The sequence below is a fragment of the Amphibalanus amphitrite genome, unplaced genomic scaffold (assembly GCF_019059575.1).
Source record: "Amphibalanus amphitrite isolate SeventyFive unplaced genomic scaffold, NRLGWU_Aamphi_draft 001077F_arrow, whole genome shotgun sequence".
Lineage (NCBI taxonomy): Eukaryota > Metazoa > Arthropoda > Thecostraca > Balanomorpha > Balanidae > Amphibalanus > Amphibalanus amphitrite.
The window spans coordinates 219,471-239,503 of record NW_024882571.1 but is presented as its reverse complement, the minus strand read 5'-3'; the positions used below and the strand labels follow the sequence as shown (position 1 = coordinate 239,503).

The 20,033-nt window shown below is 55.5% G+C and overlaps 1 protein-coding gene across 4 annotated transcripts in view; it reads left to right on the top strand.

Annotated features, from left to right (window-relative positions):
• The first annotated feature begins 3,295 nt into the window (after positions 1 to 3,295).
• Positions 3,296 to 20,033, top strand: part of LOC122369836 (syntaxin-binding protein 5-like) — a 59,234-nt gene continuing 42,496 nt past the window's right edge. For all 4 annotated transcript variants that reach the window (XM_043344904.1, XM_043344901.1, XM_043344903.1 and 1 more), the window contains exons 1-5: positions 3,296 to 3,415; positions 4,447 to 4,581; positions 11,767 to 11,830; positions 14,166 to 14,373; positions 17,464 to 17,539. In XM_043344904.1, coding sequence (XP_043200839.1) covers positions 3,354 to 3,415; positions 4,447 to 4,581; positions 11,767 to 11,830; positions 14,166 to 14,373; positions 17,464 to 17,539 — 545 coding nt within the window. In that variant the 5' untranslated portion in view covers positions 3,296 to 3,353. The remainder of the gene's footprint in view (positions 3,416 to 4,446; positions 4,582 to 11,766; positions 11,831 to 14,165; positions 14,374 to 17,463; positions 17,540 to 20,033) is intronic.

Here is a 20,033-nt window from a genome sequence, read left to right as displayed (position 1 = left end):
GGCAGACTACTTACAGGGTGATTTTTTTTAACTGTTAAAAGTAAACGTCAATGGTGGTCCCTAAATCGAAAAATCTTGTGCAAAAAGCAATGCACGTGATAGATAAATCTGGGACATTTTGTATGGTTCATCATTTGTCCCTTTTGACCGAGGGCCTCGGCCCCAATGGAGCCTGAAAATGTCCCACCAATCGGGCACGCATGGTCCACCGCCGTTCAGTAAGGAACGACACAAAACGATGATTCTGAAGCATTGAGGCAGTTCGAAGCATACGATCATCAAGGAGATGCCTCAGAAAGACGTTAAATAATGCACGAACAAGCTTGTATCAGGATAACCTTCAAACGGTCCATCTGGCGTATCTGCAGCCTCTGAAGAATCAGTCTTCAGGGAGAAACAAAAACAGCGAATCAGACACCACCAGGGCCGCCAGTAGCAAAATCCTCGACCTGCCCTTTCTAGACTTCTAGTTTTTGGACCCATGTATGGCAGATATAACAAGAAAACATTGGAAATATCTGGCATAGCTGAAAATGGGTGATAGGAGCCTTTTCAGTCCGCCTAATGAGCATGGGAGTCCATGGTGCTGTTCAACACGTGCTCAGGCGGACTGATTCGTATTGGTGAGAGAGGGGGTAACTTCAAGCACAAGTAAAATACACGATGGACGTTCCTTCACATCGTGTCTGCATGAAATCAAAATGTCCCGGAATGCTCGTCATGCTGGTATATAATTTTACAATATATATTTGCATTTTAGCGCCGTTAAACCTCGTTACTTTTTAACAAGTAAAAAAAATCACCCTGTAGTTGAACTTAACACTGTGGAATGTGCTGGGGGCTGTAAAGCGTATCAGCTTTTGTTGCATCTACCATGCTTACCGCATATGACGATGACCACATAACTAGCTAGTGGACCAGGCTTGCACTCTAGTTCTCATTTTTCTCGGGGGCTGTCACACCTACGTTAGATATCATCTCCTAACACGTGCCATGGGCGCCGACTACCAAGGGCCCGGCCGCCCGGCCGTCCGGGCGGCCCCCAAACCAAAACACCGCCGGCACAGAGACCCCTGCCCAAGCTGCGTGGGAAGGGTAAGCCGACAGGCAGTTCAAACACAACACAGAGCCACACCCACAAGACAATGGGACGCGGGCATGTTGGACGTGGACAATGCACACAGTTTCTTCTCTCTCCGAAGGTCCAGGCGGAGTCCAGAGACGCCGGACGCTCCAGCATTTCTCGTCGTTCGCTGAAGTGATAGGTGTTAATGCGTTTCCGGTGAGCCCAGAACTGCAGTTCAGCCGCTCACATCGCCATTAATTCCCGTCGATATACGATCGGCCAAGTGGTCGCGGAATGGATTGAGAAGTGTGATGATCCGTCGGTTTATTATGCTCTAAATTTAACCATCCCATCGTGTGGAGCCCAGTGCTCATAGGGTTTCTGTATGGCCCATAGGTCAGACGGTGGCAGTAATTTGAAACGGAATATTATGCCGCCGAAATGGCCCATATTTCTATAACTACGCTACCGTTCCGGCGACCGTAACTTTTTTCTTACTCCTGAATTTAGATATTGTACCAGTGAAAAGTAAATTTATAATCTTGCCACTATGAAGATTGTTACAGTTATCGTGTATATTTCCTCATCAGCACCAATGAATTGGATTTGATTATCTGCAACTCCCATGGGCAATGATCGAGGACCACGCTCTCTGGTTGAGTAGTGTGTAGAGTGAATAATTGACGCTCGGACGACGTGGGATAAATGTCATCGCCGTGGCGCAGCCCTCTGATCCCACTGGCTGCAGCTGATTGGCGCAGGCGGGCGTCATTGGGCATCAATCAGGGAGCTTCTGAGTTATCCCGAGCCTCTAGATGTTTTGTAAGAAGATTAATTCAATCATCATCTATTGGAGAAAATGTCATTGCCATTGTAGTGGTAATTCATGCTTATGTGCTCGGGTTTGAAATGAGATGCTGTTTTTCATCGGTATTTCACTACCGTATCCTCTTGTGGATTCTGTCAGATTTATCGTAACAAATCCCAGCGATCTTTCTCCGTCATAGTGACCTCGCTGCTCAGTCAGCTGTCATCAGCATATAATCTGACAACCGGAGCGTATCCCATCCATTGACACTCGGTCAGGGCCGCTGGCTGGTGGGCGCCGCGCTGCTCTGATGGATGGCTGGGCCCGGACGGCCGTATGGGCCCGGGGGACCGGCCGGGCCCGGACGGCCGTATGGGCCAGGGGGGCCCGGACGGCCGTATGGGCCCGCCGGGACCGGCGCCGTGCGGAGCGCGCCGCGCCGGTCCGTCTCTGTACCCACACAGCCGCAGAGAGGCGGTGCGCAACCCGTGACAAATAGGCGTCGCGCGCGACCCGCTCGGTCAGTACAGACGCACAATACGGCGTGCCGCCGGGTCGCTGGACGGGGCGCCGCGCCGCGGACGGGGCCACAAAGACACCCGGCGTGTGCCGATGAGGCGATGACGTTGTTATGAACGATTGCCGCGCGGCACGACCGCGGCCGCTCGACTGAATGCATATTGTGCCATTCAGGCCGGCCATGATTTGGTGAATGGTTCGGGGAAGGCGCGGGCGCACCGTAACCTGTCATTTGTCAACCGGAGGCCATTCAAGCGCTGCACATATATCGTGCCATTGTACTAATGCAATTGCTGAATGCCTCTTTTCATGCCTATCCGTCTGCTCATGTAGGAGACGCCGGTTCACCGCTGTGGTTTATGTACGGTCCCGGTGTCGTTTTGTTTCCTCCCGCGGCGCTGGTGGGCCCTCAGGGCTGTTCGGCGCTCACATCACTGCCATGGAAATCTTATATAAGCTAAACACGCTCTCTATGATCTCTGCGCCGGCCGGCCTGCCGCCTCCGTCCACTTATCCGATAACGCTCGCTAATTGGCTCACTTTTCTGCGCCGGATCCAATCCGATTTGGTTACGTAAATGCTTCCGTCGGCCACTCGTACATATTGCATTTGTTTATTGTCTTTGCTTATGAAACATTTTCTACGGTTCTAATCTCGCCGACAATAGTGTCAGGGCATTTTTATATTTGATTGCATTATGAGTTTTAGCTTGCATTATTTCCCTTGCTAGCTCATTTGATACACGGAAATATAACCGTTGTTGTGTTGTCACATATTCCTTAACAACGTATGCTCATTTAAACATCCATCGATTTACCCCTCCGCCCGCACCAACCGCGGGCCGGACTGGTGACTGGTGACCGGTGAATGGTGACCGGTGGTGCTCCTCCTCTCGGGCAGATCGCGTTCCTGGTGAACGAGGGCGCGCTGGTGACGGCCTGCACCGACGACACGCTCAACATGTGGAACATCCGCCAGAAGATTCCCGAGGTGGTGCACACGCTCAAGTTTCAGCGCGAGCGGTAGGTGGCCAACATGTGTTACGAACGGACTGATGGTTTTGGGCGGGCTGGTGCAAACGTCAGATTGTTAGGGTAATTGCGCAGTGACTATGATTAAAATGTGACTTTTTTGTCTTGGAGGGTAAGGAAGCTTTGGTAATAATCCTTGCGTGCTCACCGTTCACTGCTTCTTTTTCAAATGTTTCCCTTGGTGCTGCTTCCAGTCCCACTGACTGACCGAAACTTCAGATCGCCTATGAAGATTAATTTACCTCTCCTCTCTTTCGTTTTCTCTCTCCTCTTCTAATATCCTTTTTTGCTCTTTATCTTCCCTTGGATTTTCTTCCTCTTCTTCTCACCGCGTTTCTCTTCGCTTCCCCTCTCTGTCAACTCCATTTTCCCAAACCCCGGTCTGGTCGACTCGTTTGCACCCTTTTGCCGCGGGCCTGCCCAGCTCTGTGCCGGGACGTTCGGGAGCAGCTCGGCGGCCCAATCTGCATTGGGACGGCGCGCCGGTCCGACGTGTCGCCGCCGCTCTGCGCCGCTGTTTATCGGCGCCGGCGGCCTGTGAAAAACGGGGCACCGAGCGGCCGGCCGGAGCCGCGCCGGTATCGGACGGCGGAACAAACAGCTGCGCCGCCCTGTAACTCGGCACTCCGAGCGCCGCCCCGCCCTGTAACTCGCGGCACACCGAGCGCCGATCGGAGCCCGACGGCCGCCCAGAGCCGGTCCGCGCCGCCGCCAACAAATTGGGCCAGTTTGGGACACACAACGTGCGAGAAAACGGCACAAAAAGACGGCGCTAGAAGTAAAACGAACGTGGGAAGGCAGGTTATATAGGGAATAGGTGGGATGTATAAGGGGTATAGGAACGAGGATACAATTCAGGTGTTAGGGTAATACTGAGGTCGGGAGGGACGGAGAGCGCTGACACAGTGCACGCTGCCGTCCGACCTGCCCGCTGTGTTCGGCGCGGTGCCGTTCGGGTTGCCCTGACGAGCTCGGCGCGGTGCCGCTGGATCTGTAGTGACGTCTGCCCGCCCTGTGCGCAGGACGACGTGCATCAGTCTGCCGCTGCAGAGCAAGTGGCTGTACGTGGGCACCGAGAAGGGAAACGTGCACATCGTCAACATCGAGTCGTTCGTCGTCTCCGGCTACATTATCAACTGGAACAAGGCCATCGAACTGTGAGTAGAGACGTCATCCACCACTAGTCGCTACTCGCAGTATCGGGAACAGAGGTTTAACCTACAGGTTTACCTTAGCTATTTTCAAAATGATACATTGAACTTAAAGCGATGGGTAAGAGTGATGTCCTCTAAGGCTCGAACTGTAAACCTCTTTGAATCTTATTTACCTTTATCAAAGCTGACGTTTTTACGATGCAAGGCCATTCATCGAAACGTCCAAATGGGGCATTGTGACTTGATATGATCTTTTGTTGGCCTGACCTCGCCAAAAATCACCTTAGTGATCTGTTTTACGCGAGCCATCGAAAGCCACTTGTCCATTTTTGCTATGAAGGGAGGATACGCAAAAACGCCTCCACGCGCTACTGGTACAGGTTTTGCTCTGACCACCGCCATGGACGGACGTAATGAGGTTATGCTGCTCTTATTCAATGAGCGTATCGCACCTGCTCGTGGGTGAACGAAATTTCAGCACAAAAATACCGAGATATTTTGGTGGCCAGCTGCTGCCGCCTACCAATTGATTGAGTTGGGCCAGCAGTAATTGCTGCAGTGGTCGGACTTTATTTTCAGCCGAGCCTCGCTGGGGCGCAGCTGTATCCGGTGCTGGGAACGGCCGCGGCCCCTGACGATGTGGAAAAGCCGCCGTGAATATGTAATCAGGGCTCCATTCAGACGGGCCCAAGTCTCAGCACGTTACGCGGCTGTAATAAACTGTCTGAGCGGGGGAAGTCTGGGGCAGAATGGAGCACAGGACTCCACACAGACGGTCATCACCGCTGTCTGATATTGCCATCCTACAAACGCAGTCACAGAGCAGGTGGAGTGCTCCTTCAGTGTCCTGAACTGGTGCTCAAATCACCCTGTTCTTATCGGTGATGCCATCGGTGATCTCGCGATGAAGAGTAGATAACTTTTGGAGAGGGCGATACTGGGAACGGGCGATGGGGTGGCGGCAGCGGTAGCGCGCGGTGGGGGAGGGACCGGCGCGGCGGAGCGGCTGCAAATAACGGCCACTCTCTCGGCCAGGGTATCTGCCGACTGATGGAAATGGCCACTCGTTCTTCATAAACGCAATCCTCCAAATCAACTGAACCGCGAACCGGCCATCCATCATCCGTTTACGAGCCGGCGCCGAGGGGATTGGAGGGCTCGTGTGCGGGCGGATTTTCACTACTTCACCTGATATTGGTCATTTCCCGTGCTCGGAATGGTTCAAGGGCCAGCCTTTCAGCCGATAACTGGGCAGCACCGATACTCGGAATTCTATCCGGTGACTTTAACGGGGCCCGCTGCGTGTGTGCTCGCTGGTTCACTATTGGAGATTGGATTCTCTCATTTTCTTGTCCCGCGCCTATCTGATATGTTGGCGTTTTTGCGTATGAAATGAAAATCAAACGGAAAGGAGTTCGAATTTTAAGATGATGGCATAATAGTAACAAAGACCCGCAGACTCTCTGTAACATGAGCTTGGCAGTTCCTCGCCGGTGCACAATTACCACGCCCCACAACAGGCTTTTGGGTAAGCACCCATCGGGACTTTGTCTTTGGTGCTCCTATCACCGACTATTGCGCTACTGTGGAAACGGAATGAACGAAATGAGCGCGTTCGAACCGTGGTGGCGCCAAAGGCACATGTATAAATCCGACGCCACGCCCCATTCAGTCCGGAAACCCACCGGTGCCGGCTTCATGAATTCACTCGAGATGGCCCTGAACAGCCCAGCCAATGGTTTGGAAAACATAGCCCTCCAAATGGATCCTGGGGGTGGGGTTTATTGGTTACCGACCGGCGGGCCCTAATTCGCTGCTCGCTGCGCTCTGCTCTAATATCTGCTGACGGAGCTTCTCCAGAGTCAGCGTCTCTGGCTGATCAGGGTGAGGTGCTAAATTGCAGCTAAATAGTTGACATCCGTTCTTAGCTACTGCAAAAACTGCCGCCAATTGGTCGCATTTGCTTTTTCGTTTTTCGACGCGTTTATTTTATGGGACATTTGTTCGCAGAGCTCCCTTCGCTTTTCAAAAAGTGATAGCGTAGGATATAGGTATCGCCCCTACTGTTTCAAAAATATTTACTTTTAAATATATGCTGCTTTGATAAGGCTACTCGCAACATTATTTTGCGTGAATGGTTCAGTTTGTATTTATTAACCAAGTGCTACTCATTCAGCGCTGCAAGAAAGATTGCATATGTTTTTTTTTTGCAAAGCTAGCGCTAGCTCCCACCAATAAATTCGTAGGGCTGGCGGTCTTTTTCGCGCTCGTCAGACTGGCTGTGCGTCTCATTATATTCGGGCCGTGCGGGCCGCAGCTGCCAAAGCGCGGCTCTGGATGCCTGCGCTGGCAGAGGGCCGGCTGAAAGGGATCAGGGCCGGGCCATCCGTCTCCGTGCGGCGGCCGGCCCAAATCCGCCTGCCGCCGCCGAGCCGGCAGCGTGGCCGGGCGGGGACGGGGCGGGGAGGGCTGTGCCAAACGGCACCCCGTCCGCCCTGGTGCTGGGTCATCATGCGGCAGATCCACTCCTCCGCTGGTCGGTCTGTTTTCGTTTGGTGGTCATTCAGTGCAGTGTGACTGTGGGGTTCGATTCGACTATCGGCGTCCTCCTTCTGCGCCGTTGTGTCGTGGAAAGGCGTCGGCTGTGTATCGAGGACGGGCGTTTCCGACTGCTGACCGCCATCCAAACACGATCGTATTGCATACTAGCGCGCCGGCCGGCGTCTCGGTTTGGCCGCCGATAGCGGAGGCAGTAAAGTCCTGTTTACAAACCCGCACGCTGCACCGGCGCAGGGTTACGCTGGTCTGCGGCTGGAATTGAAGGGGCCAGAGCACCGGAACGGTTTTACGCCGGTGTGTTGGAATTATCTAGTGGGGCCGTTGTGGACCGCGCAGGCTCCAGGGAGTGGCGGCACAGCCGTCTCTCCACGGGCGGCTGCGGGTCCGAGCGGAGCGCTGCGGCACAGTATGCGGCCAGGCGGCAGAGCGCTGCGGGACAGCCTACGTTTCAGGCGGCCAGTCGGCGCCGCCGCGCCTGTGTGTGTTTCGGCCGGTCCGTGCAGTGAGTGGGCCGGCCGGTCCGTGCATGGGTCGGCCGGTCCGTGTAGCAGGTTGGCCGGCCGGTGCGATGGGTTTTCCGCCCACCGCGCTGTGTCGGTCCCCGCGAGTCCCTGGTTAGTGTCGCCGCTGCAGAAACAATGCGGTGTCGTCAGCGGCGGCGGCGGCCGGCTGACAGCGGCGGCCCTTATCCCACGGCCCACAATGGGCGTCACACAGTGAACGGGCCTTATCTCCGAGACGGCCGCCAATGGGCCGCCGCAATCGATGGCGGTCGGCCGACATGACATGGACTGCGGCACCCTCTATCTACACTGGAGAGCCGCCCAGCTAGATCGGACTGCGGCACCCTCCGCACTCACTCAGTTTGGGGCTTGGGAGTGGCTCGAACTCTGCACTCATTTTGCGAATCTCTTTGCTCCAATACCGCGCGGGTCTCGTGGTGAGAATGGTGGAAAATACGCGAATATTACGATGCCTCTACAGCTGCTTGCTTTTTGTGGAGCGGGCTGTGCTGTAGCTAGGTAAGCAAATTGCAATTAATTTGAGTGTTGATGATGATTAAACGAAGTCGTTTACAACATGAATACTGAAAGACTGTGTGTTCAGAATTTTCCCACGATTTCCTTGTCATGCTTCCAAAACACGCAGACTTTTGTTGAATCATTTTCCATCGCTTAGAAGGCATTCACCTATTCACACATAATCAACTCGCAGCCATGTTGCTCGTTAGATTAGGGATGTGTGCAGAGGACGCGTATTGTAAGCGCACTGTCATTTCTATAGCATCGATCGGTACCGACTCCTTGGAGCTGCGCTACAACATGGCTCCGGTCGGCCGGCGGCGGTAACAAAGCCGCCAGCTCGACTCGGCGTCTGTAACGACCGCGCCGGCCGACCACTGCACTGTCGTCTGTTTGGAAAGGAAGGCCGGACTCGTTTGTCATATTTACGTCCACCTGTTTGGGTCCAACGGTATTACCTGTTTGACTGCAAGGTACTCTTTGCGTGCTTCTTGCTGGCAATAAGTGTGCAGCACTGCATGTTCGTGCTGTTGCGGCTGCTGATAATATGGAATTCACAGTGTTTATCTTCTTACCGCTTTACCATTCGGATCCTGCACTTGGAAATGGGGACAATCCTTATACTGGGACGTGCTGAGGTATTAGGTTGTCGGTGCATTTTCCTGTGTTTAGGAGCAGGCGCTGTCCATTGCGGCACGCTCCAGTCGTAAAGTCCTATTGGATGGCTGTCGTAAAGAGGTCTAGAAAGTGGCCACGCCATGCAGTTAACGAGGACCACAAGTACGTGCTTACGAATCGGTCGTGGATTGTTTTCGAACCGAACTTGTTGCCTGGTGCTTACGGCTAAACAACATCGCTATTCTGTTTTGCGGTGTGATCGTATTGCGCGAATCTTTCCGTTTTTATTTGCAGATACGTTACCATGCTGCGATTAGTATGCGTGTTTGTTTAAACGCGCGTGGCTTAGTTTGATTAAACTCGGCCGTGTTTTTCTTCTGAAAACTTGAAGCGTTACCTTACCGGTCCCACCTTGATGTAAGTTAAGCTTTTCGGATGTTCTTTAATAGGGAAACACTGACCAATATCAGACATATTAACAACCTTCCACCACCTTCCATAACATTTATTTTTTCGCCAGTTACGTTTTTTGCTTATTCGTTTGATATTAATCAAACCAGTGCATGCTTCTTCAACATTACAAACCTAAACATGGCAGACTTATTACAGTGTCCACGCACATTCATATATCAGACAAATGTCATGGCCTGGGCTCTGGGGTCTGTATTAGCAGATCAGACCGCACCATCCACAGCCGTTACCGGCGCTGGGGCCGCCACCCGTGCCGTTCTGTGTGTCACCCGGCTGCTGAGGCGGTAGCTGCTGTCGCGGTAGCTGCTGTCGCGGTAGCTGCTGTCGCGGTAGCTGCTGTCGCGGTAGCTGCTGTCGCGGTAGCTGCTGTCGCGGTAGCTGCTGAGGCGGTAGCTGCTGTCGCGCTAGCTGCGGTCGCAGGAGTTGCTGAGGCGCTAGCTGCTGTCGAGGACAAGGTAGCTGCTGTCGCGGTAGATGCTGAGGCCGGCACCCGCGCCGTTCTGTATGCCCCGGCCGCCGCAGCGGTTGTTGCTGACGCTGACACGCGTCCTCCATCCGTCTTAGTCCGTCGGCGCCGCTCCGCGCCGGTCTGTGCCCCGGCCGGCGGCGCTGCGGCGATAATGGCACCTCTAACGACCTGACCGCCCGCCGCCGCAAATCCCCTATAATAATTCGGACGTTTTTTGTGCGTGCTGCCGCCGTTCCGGCCGGCTCCGCGGGGACACCCGTGGGGGGGAGGGGTGCTGGTTGGGCTGGGTGAAGAAGGTGGCAGCTCTGCCCGGTGCGCCGCTGCACTGAGCCGGTGCCGCTCCGCAGGGACATTTTGAGGGGAGGGGTGCTGCCTGGTGTGGGTGAGGCGGGGTATGACGGCGGCAGCTCTGCCTCTCGGCCGGGTGCGCCGCTGGGCCGGTGTCGCTGACAAACGGGTCCGTTTCGGGTCTGCGGCTGACGCACGCTGACCTTTGGCGGGCGCGGTGACCGCGGCGCATGGTGGATCGGTGTAATCTGGGCGAGCGCGCTGACCTCTGACCTCCGCCCGCTGACCGAGTGGCCCTCGGCCGGCGGAAAATCGCCACCATTTGCCCGTAATGGAGCTCCGCCGGCCCGACACGGGTAATCACAACGCAGCGGCCAGCTCGGGCATTGTGACTTATGCGGCGCCTGGTTGGTGGCGGCGCACATCCATTCTGTGCCGCTAACTCGGAGCCAGGGCTGCCGTTCTGCTCCACGTCATGGTGACATTGAACGTGTGCAGGATGTGGGATGTAACAAACAACGTATGAACACAAGCACCAGTACCTTATAAAAACAAATTGAAGCAAAGTTGCACTGTTTTACGGGGGACTGAATATAGGCGATCATAAGCCATCTTTTTTATGTGAATGCCCCGGTACATGTTGACTCGCTGCCATTCAAATCATTCAGCTTCTTCTCGTTGCTCATAATGTTTTTTTTCCATTGTGGACGAAGACTTGACGGCTATCTATGTCTATGTCCAATCCCTACAACCCCTGGTCTAACCCAAAATCGTGCCTGACTTCGGGCCGCAGTGTCGGGCGGTGATCCCCTCTGCTGTGCCTCGCGGTCTGTTCTGGCCTCTGGCTGACCTTTCTCACGCGACCTGTTCTGACCTCAGGCCGCCGCGCCGAGCAGCCTCTTGCGTCAGATGGTAGCGGCCGTGGCACGTTAATTAACTGAGCTGTGTCCCGGGCGGCCGGCTGCAGGGGTGATGGAGCGGTTGGCCGGCCGGCGAGCCGCGCCCGGCGGACACCTGCCCGGCCCAGCTGACCCAGTCCTGACCATAACATGGCTCAGCTTAGACTCGCATTGTCTGACTCAGTTGACCCAGCCTGACTATTCCGACAGTGCTGACTCAGTCCTGAATCTGACCCGCTGAGCTCCGTCAGAGCGTTTTCTGTACATTGTCTAAATTCATCACCAGCTGCGACTTGTCTCAGCTCTGTCTCAGCCCTGACTCAGCCCTGACTCTAACCTGGCTCAGCTTCGTCCAAGCGCCGTCTGTACTTTGGCTAAATTCATCCCCATCTCTGACTGAATTTGTGTCGGTTCTGTCTCTGCTCTGACCTTAGCTCTCTCAATTCCATCAGGGTCGTAAATCGACTGTCGCTCGTAGCGCCGACTCAGCTTTATCTCAGCTCCGCATCGGTCATGGGTCAGAAAATAGGCTCATTAGTCTCCCACGCGGCTCCTCCGCGCTGCCTAATTCTCACCAGTTTCGTGCTACTGGTCATTATGGGTTAACAGAACACTAGTTTAGAGACCAGACCCAACCACAGTCGGTCTAGCTGAGCTGCTCCTGATGTTTGGTAGAATGTGTCCCGTTGTTGGTGTATGTGGCCCTGTGCAAGTACCGGTACCGGGGACCGGTACCCGGTACCGGTACCCGCTGCCGGCGCTCGCCCATGCGGCTGGCGTTCTTTGAAGCACCATGCTCCGTATGTACCGTGATGGTAGTACCTAACACTGACACACTCCCTGCTCCCTTTCTGTGCCGTAGGTCGAGGAAAAACCACCCGGGCCCGGTCACCTGTCTGGTCGACAACCCCGTGGACAGCAACAAGGTGAGGACGTGAGACGTGACGTGACCGGTAACGTGACGTGACGTGACGTGACATGACGAGACGGTAACGCGCCGACCAGGGGTGGCTATAGGGTCCGGAGGACGGGACGGACCGAGACGGCGCCGTCCGGTCCGAGCCGGTCTGGTGGGCTGCGTTGTGAATTGTGATGTTATCCGGTCTGATGCCATGTGTTATGATCTGATCTGGTTGGGCGTCTTTCCTACCCCCGGCTGAGCTCGTGCTTTATGGTCTGGTCTGACCTGGTTAAGATAGCTCAATTTGTTCATCGACTGGTGCTAAGCGTATGCTGGTTTTGACGTGTGTCTGACAAGGTCGTATAACGGAGTATATCTTGTTTGACCACCTGTTACGTGTCGATGTCAATCACGAACTCATTCCGTGAGCCTTTGTGTTTTGTGATAACTCGCTGTGTGCCGTCTATCGGTGGCGAGGCCGTGTCCGACCAGTGCACCTTGCCGTGTGCCTGCTGCGTGTGTGCGTCATTCCTCCCCGCCCCACCCTGTCCGGCCCTGGGACAGGTCACCAATCACCGGCAGCTGCGCCGACCCGGCCGGCCGGGCTCGGATCAGAGGCTGGGTGCCGGGCCCGGGGCTGCACCGGAGCCGCCCCCCTCCCCCCGCCGCTCCTCTCGGACCCAGCCCGACCCGTCCCGCCCCCTCCTGTCCTGCCCGCTCGGCCACCTGTGTGCGCCCCTGTCCCGCTCCTCTCGGACCCAGGCCGACCCGTCCCGTCCCGTCCTCCCCGCTCGGCCACCTGTGTGCGCCTCTGCCCCCTGTCCCGCTCCTCTCGGACCCAGCCCGACCCGTCCTGTCCCGTCCGCTGGGCCACCTGTGTCCGTCAGCCGCGGCACACTTGGCGCGCCTGCAACGGGGACGGGCCGGCCGTCACCTGTGGCGGACTCGGACGGCGCCGCACTCTGTCCCACACCGCCCGCCGCGACGTCGGGCTGGGACGTGATTCTGCGGGCTGAATGCAGTAATGGTACTGCATTCAGCCCGCCTCCATCTGCCCGGCCTGGACCCCCCCCCCCCTTGACAGATCTCCACCCCTGATCACTGCTAGGAAGTTTGAAGTACCAAGGTAGAGAAAATTGTTTGGGAGCATGTAGGTACTAAAGCAAAATAAATCAAGCACCATATCCAGTGTACCAAGCACTAAATGGCACTAGCATGCTGTTCCAAGTGGCTATAGGGATTAGGGAGCGACTGGCTGGGAAGGCTATGTTGGTTGCCCTGGAATTGAACCCTGATTGTTGAATCTAAGAAATAAGGAAATTAGCCCTCAACTAGAATGCTTCCCTTTTGAAGCATAGGACGTTCCTCTCAACACTTATGTAGGTACTTTATGAATCTGCCACAATGGCGCGAAATCATGGACAAAAAGTGGATTTTTCATTGTCATTAGACCTACCATTCAAGATAAATATGTATTTTGATGTGTAAACTAAAAAATTCCATCTATAAAACATCAAACATGCATATTCATGTCATTTTCTGCTAGATGCGCAAAAAATCCGTTTAGGCCTGACGTCCTAAACGGATATTTCCCATTGTGAGCCGTCTGTGTTTGAACAATGCTTTACAACAATGCTTTACAACATGTTTGAACAATACTGTATACGATGTGATGGAATAATGCTTATTGGTAACCCTATTCCGTCCGACTTGAATTAGTCGCTCTTACCATGAAGGCAGTACCATTAAAAATCCCTCCTCGTTTTGTCATAAAACAGCTTTCAGTCCCCCGGCGCATTTATACGCTGTCTGAGTGTCTGCCCTTCTCTCGCTGTCGCCTACCCGGGCCGTGTCGCCGTGTCTCCAGGTCACGCGGCTGCACACTGTACTGCACTCACCCTGATTATCCAGTCGGCACAGCGCGTGCCGGCCGGCGCGCCCGTCTGCCGGCCCCTGCGTGACGCGCCCGTGTGACGCTGCAGCGCTATGTGACGCTTTGACGCATTTTTGTGACGCTGGACGTGTTTGTGACGTTTCGTGACTCCCTGATGTCGCTGTGTCATCTCTTTGATGCTGTAGAACGCTCTGTGACGCTGTGGTGCGCTTGTGTGACGCTGTGTGACGCTGTGATGCGGCCAGCAGCTGCTGATTGGGTTCGAGACGGGCCTGCTGGTGCTCTGGGACCTGTGTGATGTGTCTGTGTGATGTGTCTGTGTGATGTGTCTGTGTGACGCTGTACTGCCTCTGGCAGCTGCTGATCGGGTTCGAGACGGGCCTGCTGGTGCTCTGGGACCTGTGTGATGTGTCTGTGTGATGTGTCTGTGTGATGTGTCTGTGTGACGCTGTGATGCGGCCGGCAGCTGCTGATTGGGTTCGAGACGGGCCTGCTGGTGCTCTGGGACCTGCGCACCAAGGCCGCCGACGTGCGGTGGCAGTCGGCCGAGCCGCTCCGCTCCGTCTGCTGGCTCTCCGACGGCAAGCAGTTCATGTCCTCCCACGCCGACGGCTCGCTCTGTACGTGGAGCGTTAAGACGCCGCAGCGGCCGGTGGCCACCCAGTTCCCGCACGGTGAGAGCGCGCTGGCTACAGCGGGCCGGGGCCCGGGGTTCAAAACCCGCCGAGGTAGCCTGCTTTCTGCAAGAAGCATCGAATGGATAGTTAGGGTCTCTGAGAGTAGAATGCTGTAATTTGACGTTCTCGGGCGCCAGCCATTGCTTTACTTCTAGTCTGTCTATTGTTCGTAACAAACGGCATTCGACCTTTATTTCAATGCTTCTTGCAGCGCTTTGTTCTGTTGTTGTATCAGTTCATTGCCATTTGTAGCTGAAGATAGGTGATTAAACGAAAGGCCGCCTGAAATGGTGTGTCAGGACACTGTGATTGTTCCGACCTAAAATGGCTGTAGGCTGTTTTATTCTTCCTTGGATGTGAAATGTGCCAGGTTGATGGCTTCGAAAGTTTGAGGCACCTACTAACAGTGTTGGTTCGATTTAGAATTCTGAGTGACAGGGCCATTTCGGGTATATGACACATGTCATAACTTGGACCATTAAACGAACAGCGTGTGTTATGACACGTTTGAGATAAAATGACTTACGAACAATGGCATTGGCGGTTCAAGCCTGACGTGCTGGTTGCGAGCCTTCTGAATCAGGGGGGGGGGATGTATCTCCATGCGTGGCTAGGTATATATCATCAGACTAATAAGTCTAGATTGGGGACTGTGTCGCTCGTCTGGAGCCATGACTCCACAGAAGGCTGTGCAGTGTGTAGCCCCCGCAGGGCCTGGCCGGTTCAGTCTGCCTTAGGCCCACGTGGGTTCCATCAGGCACACGGTTCCGGTCGGTCCAGCCTGCCCCGGCCCCTCCCATGGGAGCTGGCTCCCCGTGTCGTCTGTTGGGACGATATAACGCAGCCACACGGCACGTAAACGTCAGCAGAGAGCTACGGTTAGGGAGGCCGTCAAACCGATGGCGCGTTAACAACGACCACTAAACGCCGCGGGCGCCGGTCCCCCGGCCGGAATGGCCGCCGGCGCCGCGCTGCCCTGATGGACCGCCGTCGTTCGTCCGCCGCCGTCCGGGGGCCAATCTTATAAACTGCCGTACTTCCTACATCTGGTAACAAATGACAGTCTCCTATTGGCAACTGTGTGTCTGAGTTAACCAACTTACTCCCAGGAAGGTCAATTTACGGTGGACTGAGATGCGTCAAAACCATTCTGGATTTAACGACTTTTCATGGCTGAACATCAGCCAGTGCCGCCAGAAGCCTTTCTGGCTCCCGGTCATTGTGGACCGTCCTGCACTATGCCTCTCTGGGAGACTGCTCCGACCCAGAGCGATAGTGATGTTCCCCGCTGGTGGTGTACCGCCCTCGCCGGTAGGGTTTTCTCGCAGCTGCAGCGGCGGGCGGCGGCCCGAGCCGAGCCGCGGGGACAGCGGTGTCTGTGGGCGCCGCGCCGCCGGACAGCGGCCATTCCGGCGTCGGTGGCCGCCGCCGCGCCGGCCTCATCAACGCTGGATAACGGAGGCTTAGCCGGCACCGGCGGCCAAACCGTCGGAAAGGGGTGTTAGCGGCCTCCTGGAACGGCTGCGGCAGGTTATCACCTCCGCGGCCGGCCGCTGTCTCCGGGCGCCGGCCGGCCGCAGATAGCAAACGCCGCGGCGAGCCGGCAGATAGCAAACGTCGCGGCGGGCCGGCAGATAGCAAACGCCGTAGCGAGCCAGCAGATAGCAAACGTCCCGTAGATTGCAAACGCCACGGAGTGCTGGGCATATTGCAAACGCCCCGTAGATTGCAAACGCCCCAGAGTGCCGGGCAGATAGGAAACGCAGCGGCGCCGCCCACCCCGCGACGCAACGTGCTGTGCGGATCAGTTTGGACATAATATGCGCATTTTTTCTCTCTCTTTCTATCTCTCTCTCGCTCGCTCTCTCTCTTCCTCTCCCTCTCCCTCTCCCTCCCCCTCTCTCTCTCGCTCTCTCTCTCTCTCTCTCTCTCTCTCTCTCTCTCTCTCTCTCTCTCTCTCTCTCTCTCTCCCTCCCTCCCTCCCTCCCTCCCTCCCTCTCTCTCTCTCTCTCTCTCTCTCTCTCTCTCTCTCTCTCGCTCGCTCGCTCTCTCTCTCTCTCTCTCTCTCTCTCTCTCTCTCTCTCTCCTCTCTCTCTCTCTCTCTCTCTCTCTCTCGCTCGCTCTCTCTCTCTCGTTCTCTCCCCCTTTCTCCGTCCCAGAGCACACACCCATTCGAGCAGCACTGAGGCCGCCTGACTGAACGCAGTCGACAGGGCGGCGACAGGCCATCTAAATAGTACTTCGTGCCCAGCTACCCCGCTCGAATACAACAAATTGGGCGCCGATTCGGAGAATAACAACAGCCAACCCAGTCGCTCGCGGAATGAAAGCGTGCCGCGCCCAGCGCTGGCGTTTCAATAAGCGGCTGCCCATTGTGTGCCAAGTTTTGCTCGCCGCTGAAGCTGTCTCATATTCGACAGACATGTGCTCGAACGACCACGGGTCGCTAGGCACGATCTGGTAATTACTCCGTCGTCTTTCACTTCCCGAAACTGAGAAATCGTCCTGACATTAATGAATCTGCCATATATTGCGCTTGCGATGCGCAAAAGGCGCATTTTAGACCATTTTGACGTTTATTTTATTCGTTTCCAAGACCACAAATGTTTGTCTTTCTCGAAGCGTTGGGCAAACTGGGACTCCCAAAAGCCAGATTCACCCCTCCCCCTCTTCACGGATATCGCTTGAACTGCGGGACGTGTCACTTATTTCTCAGTTTGCCAGCATATTTCATCACACATGTAAATAAATAAATAATAAACAATCCGCAGCATTATTTTCAGCATGTCATTGCCTGCAACGTTTAGTACCAGGCTCCTCGACGTGAACTGTGGATGGTGAATTATAGATTAGGTTGAAATGGATAGTGGAATGCTGACAAATATTTACCTTTGTCACGGGATTTGAGCGGCGATGGAGTTTAAGGTCATTCGAGTTTCGCGTTCATTGTCCTTACTAGGGCTGAGATGCCAGGTGCTTTCTTTAAGTCTCATAGTTCTTGGACAATTTACGGGCTCGATTGATCCCCAGTCTGCAGCCTTCGGTTGTGGATAGTTCCATGACCGTGTCCATATGTTTTTGTTGCAGCCAAGACACGGGAAAACGGCCAGCAGGAGCCCTGCAAGGCCATCCAGAAGGTCTCCTGGCTCTCCACCAGGGCGGGGTGAGTGCGCCGATCCGGCCTTTTTGACCGCTCCTCATGGGCTCATGTAGTTTTACTCTGTTTTGTGTCCTTGTACAGAGCGAACCCGGCCCAGTGTTTCAATCTCCGGCGCCCCGTGGTGTATGACGGTGACTGTGGCCTGTCGGCTTTCTGCCGGCGTCTGGTGCTGAGGCAGCCCTGATCCCGGCCGGTCCGGGCCGCCACTGGCGCCGTATACCCGCCGACCGAGCCGTGATTGGGCCCGATGATGGCGGCTCTGCCGGGCGTTAGCGCCGGCTCAGCGCCCGTGACCCGGCCGGCCGACCGTCCCGGTCCGGCCGACCCCGCGGCGCACTTTGTACCGGCCCGGCTAATGTCCCCTTCCCACGGCCGAGCCGCTAGGAGCAGCTCCGAGCCGCCCCGTGAACTCAGCACATCCGTTCGGCCCGCTCTCAAAGTTGGCCGGCCGTCCGGCCCATCGAGACGCCAGGACCATAATCGAGGCGCCCGCTCGGCCGTTCGGCGCCGCCCGCTGAAAGCACAGCTGATGCCCGTCGAGAACGGCGCTTCCGACGCTCTAATGAGGGTCGGGCGGCAGGGCCGGGCGCGCTGGAAACTCGCAGGTGCTCGCGACGCCCACTGGGGGCCGACTTTGGCCGGCGGCGGGCAACTTTTCTCATTTGGGCCGTGCCGCTCATGGTGTTGAGGCTCATCGGCACGGGGTTATGAGCGGCCGGCGCCGGCACAGCTAGCGGGGAGTGGTCACCGTGGGAGAGCAGCGAGCGGGCCACCGCAGGGAGAGCAGGGAGCGGTCAGCGCTGGCACAGAGCAGGGAGCGGGTCACCGGGGGAGAGCAGCGGGGGGCCACCGCGGGGAGAGCAGCGGGCCACCGCGGGGAGAGGATGGGAGTCGCCGCGGAGAGAGGGAGGAGTCACTGCGGATAAAGGATAGTCACAGCGGGGAGAGTGGAGGAGGAAATCGCTGCCAACAGGGATGAAGGGAGGGACCAGGATGTCATCACTGCTCCGGTGATATATTTTCTTTGTTCGTGCCGCCACTTTGCTACCAATTATGCAGTGGCGCCGCTGGCTGCTATCCAGGTATCCAGTGATTTAAAAGTCGTCTACTCGTGGGTCAGTCGTCTTCCCGTCACCATGCTTCAGTCTGAGACTGCAGACCGTCCCGTCCCGTTCCGTGTCCCGTCCCGTCCCGTCCCGTCCCGTCCCGTCCCGTCCCGCCCCGTCCCGTCCCGTCCCGTCCCGTCCCGTCCCGTCCCGTCCCGTCCCCGTCCCGTCCCGTCCCCGTCCCGTCCCGTCCCGTGTCCCGTGTCCCGTGTCCCGTGTCCCGTCCCGTCCAGCTGTCTCTCGCTCACCAGTCGACAGTCTGGAGCTCCAGTCTGGACCGTCCCGTCCAGCCTCAATCGTCTGTCTGTCTGTCTTTGTCCGGTCAGTCGGCGGGGTTAACACCGTGGGTGTAACGACACTGCCAAACCGGTAACGCGCGTCGTTCGGCGGACGCCGCAGGTTTTGGGCGGCGACCCGTTACCGCCAGTGGTGACCAAATGGACCGGCGGACGGACGGTCATGGCAAGGGAGCGGGCATGCTATGGGGAAGGGGCTGTAGTTTGGTGCTGTTCTCACTCCCAATCACTCGTCCAGCGGGAGCTGAGTGGTTGCTGACAGGCTAATCTCAGCAGGGGAAAAGTTAAAATTAGCTTTTAGGGCGAGACATGAAGTATTTGTCATTTGTTCTGCTCGAGTTTTGGATTGTTGATGAAGCTGTTTTCCATTTCACCAGTACAATGGGGCCTGCTGTTGGTCCAAGCTGCTATGCAGGCGGCCAATGCCAGTCTCTGTGCGCACCTCATTTCAGTGTTACCGGCCGAGTGAGCCGCGGCCGAGTGTGTTAGTAATCTTATAATGGACTCACGAATGTAATCCATCACCCGGGAAAGATTCATCATTCTGAAACCAATTCATCATGCTAACTACTTAGATGAAGTTTTGTCCCAGTCCTTTTGCAAAAATATTAGAATGAGCTACCATAGAATGAGCTACCTTTCCCTTTGCTTGCTTGCTTGCATTTGTCTCATGTTGACTTTGGAAGGATAAAGTCTTTGCTCTGTACAGAACTTTGTATTTTTTCCTTTTTCAATTAAGTTAATGTAATTTATTTTACTTTCGTCATGTCGCAATGTCTTATCCGTTAAAAGTTTTCATTGAAGTGGAGCGATGTCCCTAGTCATCAAAGGCTGCCGTTTTAAGAAGCTGTTGCTTTTAAACCTGGTAATCCTGCTCGGGCGATGAGTGCTTCCATTGGATTTTGTAGCATTTATACAATATCTAATATCCTTATTTATTTTTCTGTCGCCATTGGAAATGCTGTTTCGATGTACGGGAACTTAAAAGTTTCACCAGATCAGCTTATTTCGAAGCTAAATTCAGGAAAGAACACATCAAGCGCAGACCATTTTGAGCCGTTCTTAAACGTTTTTTTTTCATTAATATTATCTTGT